The sequence below is a fragment of the Vigna unguiculata genome, chromosome 4 (assembly GCF_037176805.1).
Source record: "Vigna unguiculata cultivar grain cowpea cultivar isolate G323 ecotype 2 chromosome 4, ASM3717680v1, whole genome shotgun sequence".
Classification (NCBI taxonomy): domain Eukaryota; kingdom Viridiplantae; phylum Streptophyta; class Magnoliopsida; order Fabales; family Fabaceae; genus Vigna; species Vigna unguiculata.
The window spans coordinates 46157027-46180251 of NC_140795.1; the positions used below are offsets into that span (position 1 = coordinate 46157027).

Below are 23225 nucleotides of genomic sequence, written 5' to 3' on the forward strand. Positions count from 1 at the left end.
TTACTAATTAGTCAATATAATAATAAGTCTTTAATAACTAATCATTTTTTTTTGTGGTGAATGCATTAATAATTATACGTTTCATCTATAATAATATAGGAAGATATTCATCCACATTTTAAAATAACAATTTTATCATTTAAAATATAATTATTTATAAAAATTTTAAAAATTAATGGTTGTTTTTATAATTTTTTTTATAAAATCGTTCATAAGTTTTTCTCTTTTTTCTTTATTTATTAACAGTTATTCTCTCATTTTTTTTTTGATATATTTTACTTTATTTTTAATAATATAATTTTATTTTATATATTAACTTAATAAAATTACATTATCATCATCAATTAATATAATATCATGTATATTTATATACACGGACCTGTACGCCAGTTGAATTTAAAGTGTTTCATTCATTGTAGATATATTTTCTTACAAACTAATTAATCGACCAACTGAGAATATCCTTTTCCGATTTCAGTTTTATATATGTGTATTTATATTTTACTGTATTAGAATTATGAGATTGATATATTTGACTCACAAAACGTATTCAATAAAAGATATTAACTATCTTTAATGTGTTTGGATTCGTTTTAATACTATGCTATATATATATATATATATATGCACAAATAGCATGAAAAGAAGAAGATAGTTCGAAAAATTTAACTAACCAAATTTAACATACCTCATCACATTCTTGGTTGAGAAAGCTCCAACACCTTCACTGTTTCCACCACCAATGCACAACTCCTACACCAAATTTAACTAACCAAACTTTCCAATGTGAGCATCATTTTTCTCTTACTCATCCCAAAACTGTCTCTTCGTTTTTGGTAGCAACAACTTCTTCGTTCACAATTATGACAGAAAATAAGAGAAATTCCAATGTTCATGAGCTCCTACAAGAATTTGAAGCTCTTAGTGAAACCCTTTACCAATCACATTCCGCAGACAGAACCAGAATAATAACAGTTTCATTAGCTCTACCAAGCTCAGGCGCGTCTCCTTTTGTCCCGTCGGCCGAAGATGGCAATGACATTGCTAAAGTTAACAATAAACAAGACAACAAAACTCGGTCTAGAACCAACTCAACAGTAAAGCAGGTAAAATATTTGATTTAGATTTTTAACTAAAAAAATTCAAAAAATTTATTTTTAGTACTATTTTTTTTCTATTAAATTAATTATAGAATTATTTAGAAAAAAAAAGCTTAATTTTTTTAATACTAATATATCTTTATTAAATTAATTATAAAATTATATTTAAAAAATTAAAAACTTCAATTTTTTTAATATTAATATACCTTTATTAAATTAATTATGAAATTATATTTAAGATAAAAGAATTTAATTTTTTTTATAATTAATATATTTAAAAAAAATAAAAATTGATAATTTTAAATTTGTTTTAAGTCTCTCAAATTCTTAAGTCATCCGTAACTAGATCTCGTGGCATGTCCTTGTCTCCAAGGCCAAAGCTTGAAGATGCCAAGATAACTCTCATTCAGTCACATACCTGTTGGAACTGTCTAACACTACAGGTCACGCACACACACAATATGCAGAGAAAAACAGGATAAAAATTTTCTTATTAACTGCAACAGCAATACACAAATTATATAAACTGTCAGGATGACAGTTATTACAATCACACACGAAATATTATAGTTATTGCAACTATAAAAGAAACAAACAACTCTTTGATTAATTTCAACAATACCAAGAAGTTTGATAACATGGAAAATGAGAAGATAGGAATTTGGAGGTGGAACCCTTTAAGGACAATTTATCATATTGGAATGAAAAAACTAAATTGTTTGTTTTCTGTTAAAGTGGTCACTGCTCAAGGCCTTCCTTCATCCATAAATGGACTAAGGCTTTCTGTTTGTGTTAGAAAGAAGGAGACCGGAGTGTTCAGACAATGCCATCAAGGGTTGATCAAGGCGCTGCAGATTCAAGTCTAGCAGGTTCAGAAAGGTTACATCTTTTGCTCGCAAAAGATCCAAGTCTTCACTCAGCTTTACTAGTCTAAGAATCAGAAGTGATACTTAGAGTTTTTCAAAAATAATTTAAGTTGATAATGATATTTTAATCCATTTTTTTTTTACTTTTAACCTATCATTTTAATTACTATTAGATCATCATATTATATCATTAAAAATAATCAAAATAAATGATCTAATGACGATTGAAGTAGTGGGTTAAAAGTAGATAAAAAAATGGGTTAAAATATCATTATTCAATTTAAGCATATATCTTAGTTATGGGTGGATCTTGGAAAAATATATTAGGGGTGTTAACATTTTCTTTTATAAGTGTATTATAAGCATATGTCCTTAGACTTTTATATTATTATAAGGATTAAATATGTTTTTGGTCCCTTAACTTTAAGTGAATTTTGGAATTAGTCTATTTTGAAACTTTGGACCAATTTAGTCCTTCATCTTTCGAAATGCATGGATTTAGTCATTTTAATCAAATTTTGGTAGGTTTATTTGATGTTTCATATGCATTTCAGGATTGTATTTAAGTTGTTTATACTGTTTGACACATTTTTGCTTTGTGTTAAGTCAAATATTATTATGAAACACGCTTGAAATGTCAAATAAACTTAACAAAATTTGATTAAAATGACTAAATTCACGTATCACAAAAGATTAAGGACTAAATTGATCCAAAATTTCAAAATGGACTAATTCCAAAATTTACCGAAAGTTAAGGGACTAAAAACATATTTAACCTTCTTTATTATAATAGTTATTATTATTTACTATAAATATATAAATATAAGAAAAGATTATATTAGAAAATTTATTTTATTATCTATATTTATTACGTTGATATGTGTTCTAAAAAATAGTTTTTCAGTCATTTAATATTAATTTATTTATTTATCTATATTTATTTTGTTGTTACATATTTCTAAAGAATTAATTTATATTTTTATCCATATTTTCTCCATCTCCAAATCTCCTTGAAAATAATAATGTTCATTCATATAGAAAAAATTCAAAAGAACATCAATAGGTGTGTAAACACCGTTTTAAAACTATTTATTATATAAGAAACTACGAATATTATAATTAGCACTAATATAAGCTCATTTGAAATTGTCTTTTAGTGTAAGGTTAGATATTATTTCTTTTCAAAATAATATAAATTTAACAAAAAATAATAGTATGTCAATCTGATCAATCTTATACTAAATAAAGAGAAACACAATTCAACCCATTTTTATACACATTAAGTGAAGACCATTGATTCATTACATTTTCATTAATTATTATTATTATCCTAATAGTATTACCATTCATATATCACTATAATTGTCATCGCTATCATCATTGACGAGAGTAGCAACTATTATTCTGGTATTTTCCATTTTCGTTTAATCATCATCATAAGTGTATCCTACTTTACCACATATTTCGATCTATAATTTCCTACTTTGTCAGAGGTTTAAAATGCATCTTCAATTTCTATTTCATGGTTATTGAATTGTGCGAAACATGTGCTACAACAAAAAATAAAAACTATACAGTTCAGGAGCGTTAAAAAATAAATAAAATATATATAAACGACTATACCTATTTTATTATTTCACGGTTCACTACCGAAAAAATTTATATCTCCTGTGAATTTTTTTTTAAAAAAAATAGTTAAAAAAAATTGTAAAAAGTTGTTACCAATTTTTTTCAAAAATATTGTATATGAAACCTTTTTTCGCAAAATAATTATACAAAATACTTATAAATTTTATAATTTTTAAAAAATAATTATGCATGAAAAAATTATTTATCAATTAAAATTTTTAGAAAAAGTAATAAGAAAAAAATTTCTTATAAATTTTTTAATAAATTTGTAGAAAAAGTTATGTGTAATATGAAAATTTTTAATAATGATTAAACTTGTATAATATTTTAGTTAAATTAGTATAATTATTGAATTATTTTATATATGAAAATATATTAATAGTAACACATTAAATTATTTCATAATCTATTTTAAAACATTTATAATCATTTCCTATATTTTGTGATAAGGTAAAAATCAATTATCACTTAATTATAATAAATAAATATGACACCGATTTTTATTTTAAAACCACAATACTTTAGTTCAATTAGTGATAAGCTAAATTAGTACCATTTTAAATTATAGTATGAATAAATAATGTAAAGTTGGTATATAATACATTTTTCAACCGTCTAAAAAATAATAAAGTACACTGGATTGAAAATCTTATATCAAGAAATTAAAAATAAGAAAAATTTATAATACCCATAACAATATATAACAATATATAAAGGAAATTTCTTTTTTTGTGTCCAATTTTCAAAATACCGATTTTATCCTTTAAATATAATAATTTATTAAATTTTTAAAAATTGACCGTTACTTTTATAATTTTTTATAAAATCATATGTCTATACTTCTTCTCTTCTTTAATATTTATCAATGGTTATTCTTTTATCTATTTTGATATATTTCACTTTATTTTTAATAAATATAATTTTAATATATATATATATATATTAACTTAATAATATTATAATATTATTATCTACTAATATAATATCATGCATATTTAAAAAATATATACATACAGGCGCGATAACGTCTGTGTTTCGCTAGTATCGCGCTCGTATATATATATATATATATATATATATATATATATATATATATATATATATATATATATATATATATATATATATATAAAAGTGAATAGAAATCTGATTTTATAATAAGACAGGTTTATATAATTAATATTATTATAACATATAAATATTATTACATGCATCGATATACAATCATTTGAATAACAATCCAGTAAATCAAACCATATTCTATAGTTGGTCTTTTATTGTAAAACAGAGGTTTTATACAATTCGTGGAACCTCCAACAGCATTAACTACCATAGTTAAACGAAAACTCAAAGGGTTTATTGTTTAACACAAGACGCCTTCCTTGCACATCATCATGTCTCCCAATGCCATAACAATTGCTGCTGCTGTCGAAACAGAACACAAGCTTGTAACCCACGTCAAATTTCTGAACGATAAACTTTCCGGTCACTACCTTCTTCCCCGGATGGTCTCCCTCGCCACCAATCCCCACCCATATCCCCGGAAAATCATCAGAAACCACCACCCAGTTGGAAGATGAAGCACACGAAGGTTTATCTACAAACGCAACATCCAAAGGCTTTTCTGTGAAGATGTCACCGGAGCTTGTGTTTCCTCCGGTGCCGAACTTCACGGCCAGGCCACGGTCACTCTCATCGGTAGTTTGTAGAACAGCAACAGGGCATGCTGAGTTCTCAGCTTGACCTAATGTTACACCGCCACCTTCTGGGCCAGAAAAAAATGGCAGAACGTAGTATTTTGCAGCGGAAGAAACGGGTCTTTCTTGTGAGTCTACCACTTTTTCGGAAGCTTCTGAGAACGATGGTGTGAAGTTGATGGTGGTGATGGCAAAGAGGAAGAAGAAGGAAAGGGTGAGAGATGGTGCAGACTTCATCATGTTTCTGTGTTTGGCTGGTTTAGGTTTATGTCGATGATGTCGATGATGTTTTTTGTGTTGCTGGTTCAACCTCCTTTTATAAGGATTCGCTTAGGGTTTCATATGAAGCAATTTTTTTTTTTTCGAATTTGTTGGTTGATGGTCCAAAATAAATACTTTTGATTCGTAGTTTTTCAAAGGTGTTTCCAAATTGTATAATGTTCTATTAATGTAGTAGATCTCATCTTAGTAATGTAATTAGTGAGTCTTAATGTATTTTTTCATCTTGCTAATTAGTCAATATAGTAATAAGTATTTAATAACTAATATTTTCTGTGGTGAATGCATTAATAATGATATGTTTAATCTATAACAATATATAAAGAATTTCGTGTACATTTTAAAATAACAATTTTATTTTTTAAAATATAATTATTTATAAGGTTTTTAAAAATTAATAGTTATTTTTATAAAGTTTTTATAAAATCATTTATCTGCTCTTCTCTTTTTTTTCTATTTATTAACAGTTATTCTCTTATCTTTTTTTATATATTTTACTTTATTTTTAATAAATATAATTTTATTTTATATATTAACTTAATAATATTATATCATCATCATCTATTAATATAATATCACTTATTAATATAATATTATGTATATTTAAAAAATGCGTAACAAAGAAGCAACGATGCTTGTGTGTACATTAGTTGAATTTAAAGTGTTTCATTCATTGTAGATATATTTTCTTTCAAACTAATTAATTGACCAACTGAGAATATCCTTTTCCAATTTCAGTTTTAATATATGTGTATTTATATTTTACTGTATTAGAATTATGAAATTGATATATTTGACTCACAAAAACGTATTCAATAAAAGACATTAACTATCCTTAATGTGTTTGGATTCGTTTTAATACTATGCTATATATGCACAAATACCATGAAAAGAAGAAGATAGTTCGAAAAATTGTGTAAAGACAACAAATAATAAAAGTTTAATTTTAACTTTTCTCATTCAAACGAATTTGCCAATTAAATAAATAAAGGAGTCACCGATTATGAATTCAATACATTATTGCAATACATAATAATTATATTAAAATTATAATTAATTATATGTACAAATAATTTTTTTATTTAAATTTATATATATTTTATTATTATTGTTTTACTAATTATATATATTTTATTTTATATATATATATATATATATATATTATTCTTTAATATTGTAAGTCACTACTATTGATCTCGGTAATATGTAATTTTAATATAAAAAGTCAACAAACTGTTCCAAGTCATGTCAATAATATATTTAATATAATGAGAATATCTAACACTCATGAAATGTGAAATGTTAGTTATCTATCTTAAAATGAATGCTAGCGATACAAAGTAGCGATTTTAATATTTAGAAGGGTGAAAATTAGGGGAAAATATTTTACAAAGAGAAAACTTTTTTCATTTTTTGTAAGGACTAAAATTAATTGACCAAAAACTTTTAAAGGATAAAAAAATTAAGATTTGTTTCTTATAAATATTGAAATCAAACCTTTTTCATTTGACAGTGTTTAAAACTATATTTAAGGTGAGTTTGTTTTAGCTTAAAATTAAAATTGAAGAGCTTTTGAATAATTAAAAGTGTTCCTCTATGTTTTTGAAAACAACTTTACCAATTTATTTTTATTAACTACTTTGAATAGTTTATAAAACTAAGTAACTTTTAATTTGTAATTTTCTTTTAAAGTAAAAAATATCTAAAAAGATTATAATAATTACTTTTTGTATTAATTTTCTTAAAAGAAAATTTCATTCAAACCCATCCTTAACCTTTTACTTTATTACGTGGAAGACGAGGATTTATGAAAAGGACAATGATACTTTAATCCACTTTTTTTGACTCACTTTTAACCCACCACTTCAATCACCATTAGATCATACATCACATCACTAAAAAGAATAAAAAAAGATGATCTAATGGTGGTTAAAGCAATGAGTTAAAAGTGGGTCAAAAAAAGTGGGTTAAAATATCATTTTCCTTATGAAAAAACGGGATTAGTTAGGTATTTCATCCAAGAGAATTTCTTTATCACCCCCTGTTTAGGTTCGATTATACTATCTGTAAAAATATTTTGATTATACAATCCAAAATTTAAAAATATTAATTTTAAACATGTATAATTCAAAATATAAATTTACATTACATAATATGAAATACAAATTTGGATTATAAATTAAAAAAAAAAGTCCCGAAAGCTGAGGTGAAATATTAGGGTTTTAAATAATTTTTGAACGAAGAATACTTAAGTCATTTCACTTGAGTTGTGGAGTTGCAGGAAGAAAAGAAGAGGGTGCAGGAAGAAATACCCTTCATCCAAATAAGTTGAGCCCATTACGTTCACGCTCGTGCTTTCATCCTTGATTCTCTAATCCTATTTTCTGAGTTCTGGAAGGTCACTAACCAGAATACCAATTCACAACAACATCGATTCTACCAACCTCGTCCATAGACATGGTTTGTTTTTGTTATTTTTTCCCGTTTTGTTTTCTGTGTTTTAATTGACATTTTCAGTTTCAAATTTTAATTTTGAAGTATGAACATTTGGGATTTTATTATTGTGCGTATTTGATTGCAGGCTACCCTTGCTGATTCTTTTCTCGCCGACCTCGATGAACTGTCGGATAACGAGGCAGAAATTCCGGTAAGCTTCTTCTTCTTCTTCTTCGTCTTTTTTTTTTTTTTTATCTAAACTGCCAAGTTTGAAAGAATTCAGGAAAAGTTTTGTTACGAATAAGGTGGTTGGTTCCTTTTGTTTCAGGAGGATAACGATGTTGATGCTGCTGACATGGAAGAGGATGTTGATGGTGATCTGGCTGACCTAGAAAACCTCAACTATGATGACTTGGACAGTGTTTCCAAGTTGCAGAAAACACAGAGGTACATTGATATTATACAGGTTAGTTGCTCCTCATTTCTTTTGAAGCGATTGACCGCAGTGAAGCATTTAAATTGTGGACGCTGTTTCATCGTGTTCCTTAATATTACGCCAAATTGGGGACAGATGTTGTTGATGCAGCCACCATTGTGATCTTGTTAGAGTTGCAGACACCCTATAAAACTTGATGTTGCAGCCAAAATCATGGTCAGCTTAAAACCTTGCTCCCAGTTGTTGTTGGTGGGACCTCCAAAATTGCTACTACTACTACTGTCACAATTTAAAACCAGGCTTGTCTGTGAATAGTCATTGTTATTGCTATTGCTGTTGGGTGCTTTATTGACTTTTGTAGAATCTAAAATCAGTTTGTCTAAGCTGGGATTTAGGTTTCTTTCTTTTTTATGTTGTAAATGGTGTTGTTCTGTCTTTTTAGTTTCATTTTTTTCCTGATATCTAGGGTGTTTTATTTATTAAGACACGTACATATTGACATTGGTGTATGAATAAGGTATAATGTTTCTTTTTATTGCAGAAAGTGGAAGAGGCCCTTAAAATGGGGTCAGATGTCTCGACTCAGGGAGTGGATCTAGAAGATGATCCTGAATATCAATTGATTGTGGATTGCAATGCTCTGTCAGTTGACATTGAGAATGAAATTGTCATAATCCACAATTTTATTCGTGACAAATATCGATTGAAATTTCCTGAGCTTGAGTCGTTGGTGCATCACCCGATCGATTATGCACGTGTTGTTAAGAAGATAGGAAATGAAATGGATTTGACTCTTGTTGATTTAGAAGGGCTTTTACCCTCAGCCATTATAATGGTTGTGTCTGTTACTGCTTCAACTACAACTGGCAAGCCTCTTCCGGAAGAAGTCCTTAGTAAGACTGTTGAGGCCTGTGATCGAGCACTTGATCTTGATTCAGCGAAGAAGAAAGTTCTAGATTTCGTTGAGAGTAGAATGGGCTACATTGCACCCAATCTCTCTGCTATTGTTGGAAGTGCTGTTGCAGCTAAACTCATGGGCACAGCTGGTGGTCTAGCATCTCTAGCAAAGATGCCTGCTTGTAATGTTCAGCTTCTAGGTGCCAAGAAGAAAAATCTTGCTGGGTTCTCCACAGCCACATCTCAATTTCGTGTAGGTTACCTCGAGCAAACAGAGATATTTCAGACTACTCCTCCATCTCTAAGGATGCGAGCATGTCGACTCCTGGCTGCGAAGTCGACACTTGCAGCACGTGTAGATTCAATACGGGGGGATCCATCTGGAAATACTGGAAGGGCTTTCAAGGATGAGATTCACAAAAAAATTGAGAAGTGGCAGGAGCCCCCTCCTGCAAAGCAACCAAAACCACTTCCAGTTCCTGATTCTGAGCCTAAAAAGAAGAGAGGTGGTCGACGGCTTAGGAAGATGAAGGAAAGGTTAGCATAGTCTTAAATTCTTGTTTGTACTGGATTTTTAGGTAGCTGTGTTGAAGGTATACTGCCTTATGCCTTTTCTTTTGCTTTTTAATTTATGACCTGTTGATTCTAATTACAGGTATGCAATAACAGATATGAGGAAGTTAGCCAATAGGATGCAATTTGGAGTCCCAGAAGAGAGTTCATTAGGTAATTTTACCAGTTTGTTCTTGTCCTTATCTGATTACATTTGCATAGCAATTTTTTCCTTTTGATTTTTTAATTTGATGCTTGAATTTATATTTATTATATTGAAAATTACAGGGAGTTAGGGATTATTTAGATGGAATAAAAAGAAGAACGGGAAGTAATTAGACTTTTAATAATTAAGTTGTGATAGTGATGCAAAACCGTATGATAAGAACCAATACCGATCACATAAGGAAAGTGAAGGATTAGTGGGAAAAATAAGGGAGGGAAGTGAAAATATATCCACCCGCCAATGTAGTTGGTGGTAGTCGGAAAAAAGGAATGTGATATTCTATTAGGCTGTTGGTGAAAAAGAGGATTGAAGAGAATATGAAATCCTTTTGAAACTTAAAATAGAAAAATTTTAATCTCTCCTTTTATTCTTATACTTTTATGCACGTGTGAATTATAGGAGATGGTCTGGGTGAGGGCTATGGAATGCTTGGTCAGGCTGGCAGTGGCAAACTGCGTGTGTCTGTTGGTCAAAGCAAACTTGCTGCAAAAGTTGCAAAAAGGTAAGTGCTTCTCATTGCTTGAGTTCTATATTATGTTATAGTTACTTGATATTCTGATTTTGTTGCAAGATGATAAATTACCATCTATGTCTCCAGTACATTATTTATCTGACTGACCACGATGACAATTCTGGTGGACTATTTTTCATTTGTCAGATTCAAGGAAAAGAATTATGGTAGCAGTGGTGCTACATCTGGTTTGACATCAAGTCTTGCATTCACACCAGTGCAGGTTTGCTCATCTTTTTGTTGTTTTTGTATATTTTCTCCTGCTCTCTAGTACCTAACTAGTGCAAAAGTAGCGAATTTTTCACAAAATTGTTATGAGAAGTTGTAACTGGAAACATTGTTTAGCATTTAAATTATTTAGCATGTACCTATAGTCTTCGAAATAGCAGTCATTCCGCCATCGATGGAAAATTAGTGAATTTCTCCCAAATTGGATGTGGGAAGCTGTGAATGAGAATATTGTTTAGCATTTTAAATGTTTTAGCTTTTATATATCCATAGTATTGTGAATAGTAAGATTCACTATTAATATAATAAGTTGAACATACTTGAAAAATTGAGTAGGAAATATGATTCAATTCCTTGATTGTAAACCAGTGCAAGAGGGTACATTATATAAAACTCTACTACCCTTGAAATAATTACAATAATAAGTAATAACTCTTTGTATACCTACAATATCTTATTGTGAAGGCATCAAAATATAGTGTACAAGACACAGCTTATGGTGGATACTTCCAGCAAATATTTCTATTACTTCTTAGCTTTGGCAAAAACGTCTTCTTGCCCTAGGTTAAGCTTTGGAAAGTTGTTCTGTCCTTATGTGCCCTTGTGAAACCTTATGCCTATATTATGTATAAAACAGTGGAAAGACTTTTGAGTTCGAAGTTCCCTATGTGCTTCTGTTCTGCCTTCTGTTTGCTTGGTATTTCCAACTGATGATTTCGGTACCACACTTTTGGTTTTGATTGATACTAAGAGACGTAAAAGATTTGTAGACTGGGTGTAATCTAATGCATCTTATAACTATACTTAGTAAATTCAGTTTGAATTTTGGATATGTTTTACTAGGTTAGAAAACATGAGAAGCATCCTTCTGTTTTTTCAAAAAAAGAGAAGCAGGTAGTAAAGGAGGCAAGAAAATAATCTTAAACACGTTAGTTGTGAAATCCTATTTTAAATTAGACAACAATATAAAATTGGGATAAATGTTCGCAGGATTTATATCGGATAGCATATACACGTGTTCTTTCTTATGAGTTAGTTCATATCAATAATTTAACTGATATTTATGATGGACAATGGAATACTTGATTTTGATAGCACTTTTAGCACAATAATCAGTTACTTTTTTTTTCGTTTAAGTTTTGCATTAACATTGAGTTACTTGTATTGTTTTTCAGGGGATTGAGCTGACAAATCCACAGGCTCATGCACATCAACTTGGTAGCGGAACTCAAAGCACCTACTTCTCTGAAACAGGAACATTTTCGAGAATTAAGAGGACATGAAACCGTGCATGAATTCAAATTCTCATTCAGTCCCAACAATCCTTGGTTAACATGCCTGGAAACTGTTGATGCCGATGGATATTACTTCACAGTTTTATCATAGATTTTTGAAGAGTAGCCGTGTTATGTTGTTGATAAGTTCGCTTGTATATGACTTCTGCTATGCCTTGTACCAGGTTGCTTTTCGTAGTAACATAAATGATGATCGATATAGTGACCATTTTCATGAGTTAGCTTGAGAAAAAAAAAACATTCTCATTGGAATGGACCAAGTTTTGGTATTTCATGCACCCCAATGAGACTCAAATCAACACCCTTTTATCAATGAATAGGGTAACCCGGAATGTAGTTTTATATTTCAGATTACCCTTTCTGGACTGAAAGTGTGTTGCTGTATTTTTTTTTATCCCAATTTTTGTGTCAATTGAGATCAAGCTTCTTTGCTAACAATTTTAGCAAATTCTTGCTGCACCCCTTATAATTTGTCCATCTCGACGAATATGAAAATGATTTTTGTTTTTTTTGGAAGCAGAAGATTATTTTTGTGTTACACAATTTGTAAGTCATTTTTTTTTCTTAAAAATAGATTTCTGAATTACAGAACCTAAAAACAAAAAGATTTTTAGATTGTACAATTTTAAAGTAATTTTTAATTTTTGGATTATGTAATTTGAAAGATTACTGGATTATAAATTTGAAGTCATTTTTTATTTTAGAATTGTACACTTTAGAAATGTTTTTTTTAAAAAAAAAAAAAAACACTTTCAGATATTGTACAATGTGAAAGCAAAAATGAGAAATGACTTTTGGAACGGATAATCTGGAAGCCAAAAATGTCATTTTTTATTTGCACAACTTGAAATTCACCTGACTTGTATATCATGTAATGCGAAAATTTTTTTAGGAAAATAATAGTTTCTCGGCTATATAATCTGAAAGTCATTTTTAACTTTTATATTGTGCAATCAGGAAATTATTTTTTATTTTTATATTGTGTAATTCAATTTTTTTTTTTTAACTTTTGAGTTACATATTATTTAACTGTTATAGCAATTATTTGGTTAGTTAACCGTATAAAATAGTATGTTAATGTGTTCATAACTAAAAGCATAATTGTCATAAAGTTATTGTATAGATACCTAAAATAATATTTTGTTATTAAAATATAGAATGTGACTGATAATAATTACAAAATTAAAAAAAAAAAATTGAAGAATTTTCTTTTAATATTTACTCGTTGGGGTAAGACATAGTGCTGCTTAGGAGAAAGAAAGGTTTTAACTAAGATAATAAAATAAATTTATGGAATTGGTAATTGTGTAAGATATATATTAATGTGGTGGTTGGAGTATGAATGCAGCGATAACATTTGATGAGAAAGTTGTGTCAAATAGATGATTGTGATGAGATTAAAGTAGAATGACTTTTAAGGTAGAAAATATTTCACTTTTATGCAAGATTTATTGAATAGGGACTTGGTAGGAAATTATTAAGATTATCCAGACTTCATTGAATATTATAACTTACATAGAAAAAGATATTTAGTTAGTGAGAACTGATGAAGTTTCCAATGACGAAAATTGATTTGAAAAAGAATATTTCTGGCATGTTATAGTAATAGTTACTTAGAGTAGTAGAGGCTTTTGAAACTATTTGTGTATAGTCTATGTTGTATTACACTGAATCTTCCTTATTTTCATGAACTATTATATCTCGAAAAGCTGAGTATGTAAACAAATTGAGGAGCACTATAATGCATGGAGTATGCTTAACTAGTTTTTATGCTTAATGTCAATTTGAAATGTTTTACATTATATATTTACTTAAGTTTGCATCCCACCTAAATTCGTATTTGGAAAGATAAAATTATTGGATCAAGTTTCGAATGACTTTTTCCCCAACTTCGTATTCTCGAGCAATACTTCACATGGACTACGGTTTGGATTGCTCTAACAAAACAATAATCTCATAATCTCCAAGTGTTGACGATCATTTAGATGTACATCTTGGCATTTGCTATTCATGCCTCCCTGATTGCTCATCTTTTGCAATGAAGTGAATTATTTTTTTCGATAAATATAGGGTTTATTATATGATCCCTTATATTTCATAACTATATGATTTCTCATATTCCATAACTATATGACTATAATATTCTCTAAGTCCGTTCCAAACTTTCCATATCAAAATACGAACTTGAACTTAAGTGAGTGTATACTATAATTAGTAGATAATTTCTACTAATCCGGATGCTACAATGATAAGTCTCACTTGTAAATAAAAAAATTAAATCATGTTTAGGTTAAAAAGGTTTACAAGAATAAATTAAAAAAAGTCAATAATTGTAAAATTTTAGAGAAATTACATGATGAATAACTAAAAGCTAAAAAAACTATAATTTTTTTAATTAATAGATATTCACCCATAAGATATTATGTGATATATACATATCAAAGTTAAATATTTTTTTATTCACAATTATCAAAATATAATATTTTTCTGTTTATTTAAAGAGCATGTAAAGCCAAATTAATTTTATCATTAAAATTTTCAAACATCGCATTAAAAATATAAAAAATAACATTATAAGTATTTCATGTAATACTAAAAAAACATAATATTCGTTATTATTCAAACATAAATTATAACTAAACAGTATTATAAATATACTTTTCTAACATAATTCTATATTTAAGTTTGTTCTACAATTTTACATTTTTCAAACATCGCATTAAAAATATAAAAAATAACATTATAAGTATTTCATGTAATACTAAAAAAACATAATATTCGTTATTATTCAAACATAAATTATAACTAAACAGTATTATAAATATACTTTTCTAACATAATTATATATTTAAGTTTGTTCTAAAATTTTACATTGTTATTAATTTTATTTTAATTTTTTAAAATTGAATTAATGTAGTATCTTTACTTATCAAATGTCTAATTAATGGTAACTACGTCTGTACTTACGTACACACAAACATATATATATATATATATATATATATATATATATATATATATATATGGTTAAATTATATTTTTAGTCTCCATTTTCGTAGCAAAATTTGAATTTGGTTCCTCAATTATTTTTTATCTCAATCTGGTCCCTATTTTGGGAAATTTGACCCAATCAAGTCCTTTCCGTTAGTAGTAGAGTAACGGTGTTAAATGGGGTGCCACGTGTCAGCTTCTGGATTTTTTGAAATTTTTTTATTTTTATTTTTTTGAATTTTTTTTTTTTATTAATTTTTTTAAAATTTTTTAAAAAATTAAAATTTCGCCACGTGTCAAGCGGACATCGTGCCACGTGGCAGTGACAGTGCCACGTGACAGTATTTGGGAGTTGTCATTTTCTCATTCTCAATTTGGTCCCTGTATTTTATTTTTTATCTCAATTTAGTCCCAATTTTTGTAAAAATTGTGCAATTTTGTCCCTCTCCAAATTGAAACCAAATTTAATTTCTATATAAATATGCAGAGATATTTCTATCAAAATTGATATTTCAAGTAAATATTTTTAACAAGATTAAGTTTATTTTAATTTATATTTTACGTTAAACTTTATTTAAAATTGTTTTAAAGTTGTTAATAGAAAATAATATTAATAAAAAAATTCATAAATTATATTGATATTTTATTACATTATATTTTAATATTGTTTTTTATTTGAATTTATATTTTAAATAATTGCATATTTTTAAAATGTGTAAAATTCAATAATTTCTATACAAATATTTTAGTTAGTATAAAAATAAAAATTATATAATTTAAGAAAAATTAACTAGTTTATGTAACAATAAAAAACAAATAAATTTAAAATTTGAAAACAATTTTAAGTAAAATTTAATGTGAAACAAATTTAAAGAAACTTGGTTTTATTGAAAATATATAATAAAAATATCAATTTGAATAAAAAAAAATCAAATTTAATAAAAATATTTGTATAACATTTTATAATTTTTGTTTCAATTTGGAGGGGGACGAAATTGCACAATTTTTACAAAAATTGGGACTAAATTGAGACAAAAGATAAAATACAGGGACCAAATTGAGAATGAGAAAATGACACCTCCCAAATAGTGACACGTGGCACTGTCACTGCCACGTGGCACGATGTCAGCTTGACACGTAGCAAAATTTTAATTTTTTAAAAAATTTAAAAAAAATTCAAAAAAAATAAAAAAAATTCAAAAAAAAATTCAAAAAATCCAGAAGCTGACACGTGGCACCCCATTTAACACCGTTACTCCACCACTAACGGAAAGGACTTGATTGAGTCAAATTTCCCAAAATAGGGACCAGATTGAGATAAAAAATAATTGAGGGACCAAATTCAATTTTTGCTACGAAAATTGGGACTAAAAGTATAATTTAACCTATATATATATATATATATATATATATATATATATATATATATATATATATATATATATATATATTCCACTATTAATAACAAATGTCAATTAAGGGTGGACAAAAAATCTAACTTTTATGATCCAATCCATTTTTTCTATGATCCAATCCATTTAATATCCATTCTATTAAAAATCCAATCCATTTAAAATCCATTTTATTGGATCTGGATATCAATCTAATCTACATTTTATATATTTTATGAATTGAATATCCATTCTCGAAATCTAGATTTTCAAAATGGATAATCCAAAATATCCAATCCAAATTTTCACTTTATATTTTTTTGTTAGGTTAGGCTAAAGGTTGAGACAGACTAGCCCAAATTTAGTCGTATTTGATTGAGTTGGCGTGACCCTGTACAAAATTTGGCCGAATTAGGCCAAATTCTGTCAAGTCGGTCCCGATTAAGATTTGACCCAGTTGGTCCTGGACAAAATTTGGAAGTATTCGGCCAAATCTGTCAAATTCTTCGGTGTCAGCCCTATGGACACAAATTTGGATCCACATCCATTATTTGGATCCAAAATGGATGTGGATTAGATTTTCGATAAGGCTTACACTATAAAATTTGGCAGATTTTTTGTCAAGGCCAACGAGGCCAAATTTAAGCATGGAATGAACTTTGATGACTTTCGAACGAATTTCGATCGAGGACGACATGACCAAATTTGGGCTAAGGTCGGCTCGACAAAATTTCAGTCGAGATCAACTTGACTAGACTCAACTGAATTTCTGCCAGGGCCGATTTTGCCTAATACGACCAAATTTTGACCAGAGCCGACTTGGCCAAATATGGCCACATTTGGGTCACGACCTGATCAGTCAAATCTTGGCCAGGGTTGACTCCACTATTGTTAAAACTTATCCTTACTACAAGTATTAATTGTTGTTATTACTTACTTTTATTAGTCTACTTATCTTGCATTTCTCCTTTACAAGAAAAATGTAAGAACAAACAACTTGCACCTCTACTTACTAGTAGAGACTACAAACATGGAAGACACCATACCCAAGGTCTTGACAGAAGGAACTGCTCTGATACCACTCAATGTGACGCCCTGACTATTATACTAAATAATTATTATTTGATAAAAAGATATGGAATCAATTTTTTTTTCATACGATTATCCTTGAGAGAACATTAATAATAACATAATTTCATATTCATATATGTAGTTTGCATCTATGTAATTGTTCATAAAATATTACAAAAATATGTATTTGTAAAATATTAAGAGTTCTACATCAGAATAAAAGATTATCTATATTTTTAATATCTCCTAAATATATTAATAAAAATTATCCATGAGTCAATCTTCAGAAGATCCACCAATAATATCCCGAACAACTCTCACTGAGCAGGTTCCTCTTCTGCTCATGCAACAGGTACATATGAAAGAAAAATATGAAAGGAGTGAGGTCTTTATAAGCCTTAAATATCAATCTTAATAAACTCAACAAACAATGCAGACACCGGGGGCCTAGACCTACAACCACAAAACTTGATCTTGTTTTACCAGACATATGGATCCATATTTCACTTTTGATGATCCAATCTGAACATCAAAAGTTACTTTGGGAAGTGATTAGGTAGTTGAGTATTTCTCATAAAACATTGGTACAATCATAATTATTTCTTTCTCGAGAATATTAGCCATTCATCGGCTCACAAAAGAGATATATACTCACTACCTAACCTTGGCGATGCCGAGCAGGTATCGGATAGTCCCAAGTTTGACCTATGAATATCCTAGTCCAGGGCGCTATTCTGAACTATCCAGATATTCACCTACTTGGTAAAACTTCCTTAGACCCCACCATGGTCCCTGCCTTTCATCCCGCAGTGTACCAAACTGTGACTTCCCAAATACGAACACTTTGACACTGGTTTAATCTCAACTTATTGAAACCAGACTTAACTCTTACTTAACCGACATACTCTTGGATATTTTCAAAGGTCATTAAATGTGATGACTATCAATTCATGTCATCGTATAACCTATACAAAGAATATAAAACAACGATAAAATGTACATACAATTTTCTTATATCCAAGCTCACTAAATAAAATAATATATACTTTCACTTCACATTTATTTATTTTTAATTGTAAAAATAATGATAAAATAAGAATCAAAGCAAGAACTTTAAATAAATAATTAGATAAGGGTAAGAACGTTATAAATAAACAAAAATATAAATTAAACAGGAGCAGTACGTAATTGGAGATTAAATAAAATAAATAAACAGGACCAGTGCGTAACTGGAGATAAATAAAATAAAATAAAATAAACAGGACCAGTGCGTAACTGGAGATAAATAAAATAAAATAAATAAAGAGGACCAGTGCGTGACTGGAGGTAAATAAAATAAAATAAATAAACAGGATCAGTGCGTAACTAGAGATAAATAAAATAAAATAAATAAATAGGACCAGTGCGTAACTGGAGGTAAATAAAATAAAATAAATAAACAGGACCAGTGCGTAACTGGAGATAAATAAAATAAATAAAATAAATAAAATAAATAAATAGGACCAGTGCGTAACTGGAGATAAATAAAATAAACTAAATAAACAGGACCAGTGCGTAACTGGAGATAAATAAAATAAAATAAATAACCAGGAACAGTGCGTAACTGAAGATAAATAAAATAAAATAAATAAACAGGACCAATGCGTAACTGGAGATAAATAAAATAAAATAAATAAATAGGACCAATGCGTAACTGGAGGTAAATAAAATAAAATAAATAAACAGGATCAGTGCGTAACTAAAGATTAAATAAAATAAATAAACAGGATCAATACATATTTGGAGATTAAATAAAATAAATAAATAAACAGGATCAGTATATAATTGGAGATTAAATAAAATAAATATAAGAGGATAATAAATGAAAATAAGTTAAATGAAAGTAAAAAGAATAATATATGAGTCAAAATAAATAAAAGATTAATATAAAACCCATGAGCTTATCAAGATTAATATATAAGAGCTTAACCTCACTCCCCCTTACCTTATTGATTGAAGGGCACACTAATAATCTTTGAAGAAGACTAAGATATCTTTGAATCTTTGCTCTATACTTTCTTTCCCTCTCTTCTTTCTCTTCCTCTTTCTCTCTCTCTCCTTTCTTTCTCTTTCTCTTTTTCTTTCTCCTTTCTTTCTCTCTCTCCCTCCTTTCTTTCTTTCTTTCTTTCTCACTTTCTCACACTAGTGCAGGGAAGGGAAATGACAGCCGTTATTTTCAGCTTTTGGCTTCGGGTCCGCAACCGCTGCATATACGACCGAGGTAAAAAGCCAGTAGTTTATGCCTCGGTTACAACCCGAGGCATATAAAATATTTACTGCCTCGGTTTCCGCCCAACCGAGGCCTAATGCGTACTAGAAATTCAAAAAATAAAAAAAATTTAATATACTTTCTGCCTCGGGTCTGTTTTGACCGCAACAGAAAGTGCACTTTACTGCCTCGGTTCTGGTCTAACCGAGGCATATGGCCATTTAAAAAAAAATTAAAAATTCGATGATCTTCTGCCTCGGTTTTGGTTACAACCGAGGCATAAAGCTATTTTTTTTTTAAATTCTAGTCCTATTTCATTCAAATCTAGCACATTTAACCTGCAAATTTTGAACCAGAAATACAAACCCAGCCAGAAACAATATCATATTATAATTGATGGACTCATTACAATACTTAAATACTATTCATATTGTAGCACTCATTACAATATCATGTGCTTCCATAAACAAATATACTAAGTACTATTGTATATTTGAATAATATACTTTGCCAAAGCTATCCTTAAATATTTGATGGACTTGACGGGGATTGATGTACTGGTACCAAATCTCTGCACACAAGAGAATAATTTAAATTAGTATATAAACTAAGCCAAAATTGCATATAAGTATTTCATATAGTGAAACAATTACCGTTTCCCAACCACTTGTGATACGAGCACGTACAATGGTTGATATCCATTGCATTACATAGTAACCGCACTCATATGAGCCGGTTTGTAAATTACACTACAATGAATGCACATATATAAGTAATTGATGAAGAAAAGAAATTGAATAATTATAATACTATAGACCAAAATAGCAAACCTTGAGGCTCAACCATGCTAGCCTTTTTGTCATAGCAGTTGATTTCCCTAACAACATGCTATGTCCAGCGATTGAACTATGAAAAAGGTAATGTGTTAAGATACAATTATATAAGAAAGAAAGTTCATAAAATTAAGGTTCTTACCAATCTATAACTTGTCTCAGATGGTTAGGAGGAGGCCTGTGCAAGGAACAAAGCCACACAGCAATGTTGTCCTTCATGGAAATTACAACTAGTTGCCAATGACGCCTGCAATATAAAAAAATTCGTTGTTGTACCTTAAAATAATATATTATAATTAGAAGTCAACAAACTACACTTACCCAGAAATATAAGGGACAAAATATATTTGTTTCCCTTGTCCAAAGCATTCAGTGACGTATGCTTGAATGTCATCAAATTTATTGCCTACATGAGTGAGTTGGGGGTCTATGAACCCATATACATCACTCAACCCCATATTGTTACTGACACTAAAAATATACCTGGACAAAAACATTTATTTAATATAAGTTACTATATAAATTAATTAAACATAATGAATAGTTTAGATGCTTACATCATCCATAACTGAATAAGGGTAATATTCAGTTCTTCTGTACCCGACGCAAGCTCTAAGACATCTTGCTTATGCAGGTACATTGGGATGTCACTATCTCTCCCAAATACATCAGAATCCCATGGAACTACCATCGCCTTATCACTAATGATGTCAGCAAGCTGGTGTAATGCACCAAGAGGATCGTCCAAAGATATTGGAATCTTCATAGGTTCAGGACTTTCCACTTCATGCGACTATTAGTACATGGAAAAAATAATTTGATTGTGAACATAAATAACATGTAAACTTAAAATGCAAAGTACTATAAGGTGAGTTTGGGGATCCATAGCGAAGGGTCAGAAATAGAACCAACTAAATCTTTAGGCCAGGCGAGGAAAGACTGAAATGCCTGTGCCACAGTATATACCTCATCTGTTGGCACAGGAACTAAAGCATCTGGTATAATAACTTCCTCTACAGTGACCTTAACCTCATCATCCGCCAGCTCCATACCATGAAGAATAATGGCTGCCTCAAATTTTGTTCCACGAGCAACTAGTGTCTTCCCTGTACCATGCAGAACATATAGTTCACATCGATGAGTGTTGTCTGCATCATCCCCTGGTACAGCTGGACCCGAGCAACTCCCCTTTTTGCTTCTACCTGTTGGGGGCACAAAAGGTTCTGCTTGGGGAATTAGTTGCGGAGGGTTGCCATGACCACCAAAATGTTGCTCGAATTGACGCATAACCCTTTCAGTGATTTGTTCTGTCAACCGTTGAGTCAGTTTTTCTTCATACTCAGCACTATGTGTCCATGAAGATTGACTAGAGGAGCCACCAAAAAATTGACGAATGCCGACTCCTGATCCAGCAGCACGCACACGTCCGGGGTGCTCAGGTTGTCCAATTGCAGTAGCAAGAATATCATGACGACCTTCTGGAATGAAAGTACCTTGGGAGCTCTGCTCAACCAAGGAGTCCTACAATATAACACAAGAAAATTAAGAGAAACTCGGTATAAAATGATATTAATATTTTAGTAAAGTTAACTCTTACAATTTTTTCAGAGATTTCTCGTGCAGTTTCGGAAGTGTAGGTGCCCGATGATCGTAGGCGGGCTAACTTCCACTTTTGATGACGAGATGGTGGTGAAGGAGGCGCAAGACAATCATCTTCAGAAGGTGGGGGCCTAGATTTTTCTTTTTCCTTCAATATCTTTTCTTCAAGCTTTCTATACCCACCACGAGACAATATGTGTGGGTTTTTATTTTTTTTACTTATTGCTTGGGCTTTTGTCCTTATTTCCTGTAACATATAATTGATTTTATGAATTAGTTCAACTTGTAGACAATTTCAACAAATTTTTGAATTCAAGTAAACTAACCTTCCATCGCTCAGATGTACGAGACTCAACAAACTGACGCCAAGTGTCTTCATCAATTGAAGTGTATAGCTCACGTGGATCTTCATTCTTTTTAGATCCATAGACATACCTAGACGTTAGTTTTGTCTTAAAACCACGAAAATCTTCGGCGACTGCTGCCAGACATCTATGTTTAAGTGTCGGCACATTTGGAATATCAAATGTCGTCTGCAATAAAGAAAATGAACATCAATAAGTGTTTTACCAATATAATAAAAATATAAATTAAAAAAATTACGTGACATAATTTACCGTTAGATCCTGCCATATCATGTTCCGTTGAACTTCAGACACATGATCGAAACTAGGAGTAAGGATGGATATTCTTTCACGTGCCAGTACTCCTAAATAGCTTCTAAAGAGGTCTCCATTACGACCTGAAGCTTGACCAGTGATGACGTCAATAATGACATGAGTCTTCTTACCTTTAGCTTTTCTCAACATGAGCTTCCTCAATCTAGTGGCTCCTTTGGTGGTTCTCTTTTTAGGCAATTCATCCTCCGATGATGATGATGATGAAGTCTGATGGTCAGCCATATATCTGTTGTTAAAACAAAAAAATACAAAAGATTAAT

At 29.7% G+C, this 23225-nt stretch overlaps 3 protein-coding genes across 4 annotated transcripts; 1 reads left to right on the forward strand and 2 right to left on the reverse strand.

Moving 5' to 3' along the window:
- Positions 1-4808: 4808 nt before the first annotated feature.
- On the reverse strand, positions 4809-5568 carry LOC114182768 (subtilisin inhibitor CLSI-II-like). Its single transcript, XM_028069707.2, has one exon. The coding sequence runs from the start codon at positions 5530-5532 to the stop codon at positions 4918-4920; it is 615 nt and encodes a 204-aa protein (XP_027925508.1). The 5' UTR covers positions 5533-5568; the 3' UTR covers positions 4809-4917.
- A 2319-nt stretch (positions 5569-7887) lies between these two features.
- LOC114182286 (U4/U6 small nuclear ribonucleoprotein Prp31 homolog) lies at positions 7888-12590 on the forward strand. Of its 2 annotated transcripts, XM_028069124.2 has the most exons (8): positions 7888-8031; positions 8153-8218; positions 8336-8473; positions 8985-9877; positions 9996-10066; positions 10518-10620; positions 10777-10852; positions 12033-12590. In XM_028069124.2, exons 1-8 carry the CDS (start codon positions 8029-8031, stop codon positions 12138-12140), a joined length of 1458 nt encoding a protein of 485 aa, XP_027924925.1. In that variant the 5' UTR covers positions 7888-8028; the 3' UTR covers positions 12141-12590. The 2 variants fall into 2 exon arrangements, with proteins under 2 accessions (XP_027924925.1, XP_027924927.1); XM_028069126.2 differs by lacking the exon at positions 7888-8031 and having other exon boundaries at positions 8152-8218; positions 8336-8454.
- Positions 12591-20328: 7738 nt separating this feature from the next.
- LOC146887292 (uncharacterized) lies at positions 20329-23187 on the reverse strand. Its single transcript, XM_085672088.1, has 10 exons — positions 22903-23187; positions 22612-22818; positions 22284-22532; positions 21576-22207; positions 21244-21462; positions 21008-21169; positions 20829-20933; positions 20684-20759; positions 20507-20602; positions 20329-20424 (listed from the first exon to the last, which is right to left on the reverse strand). Exons 1-10 carry the CDS (start codon positions 23185-23187, stop codon positions 20329-20331), a joined length of 2127 nt encoding a protein of 708 aa, XP_085528214.1.
- Positions 23188-23225: the final 38 nt, after the last annotated feature.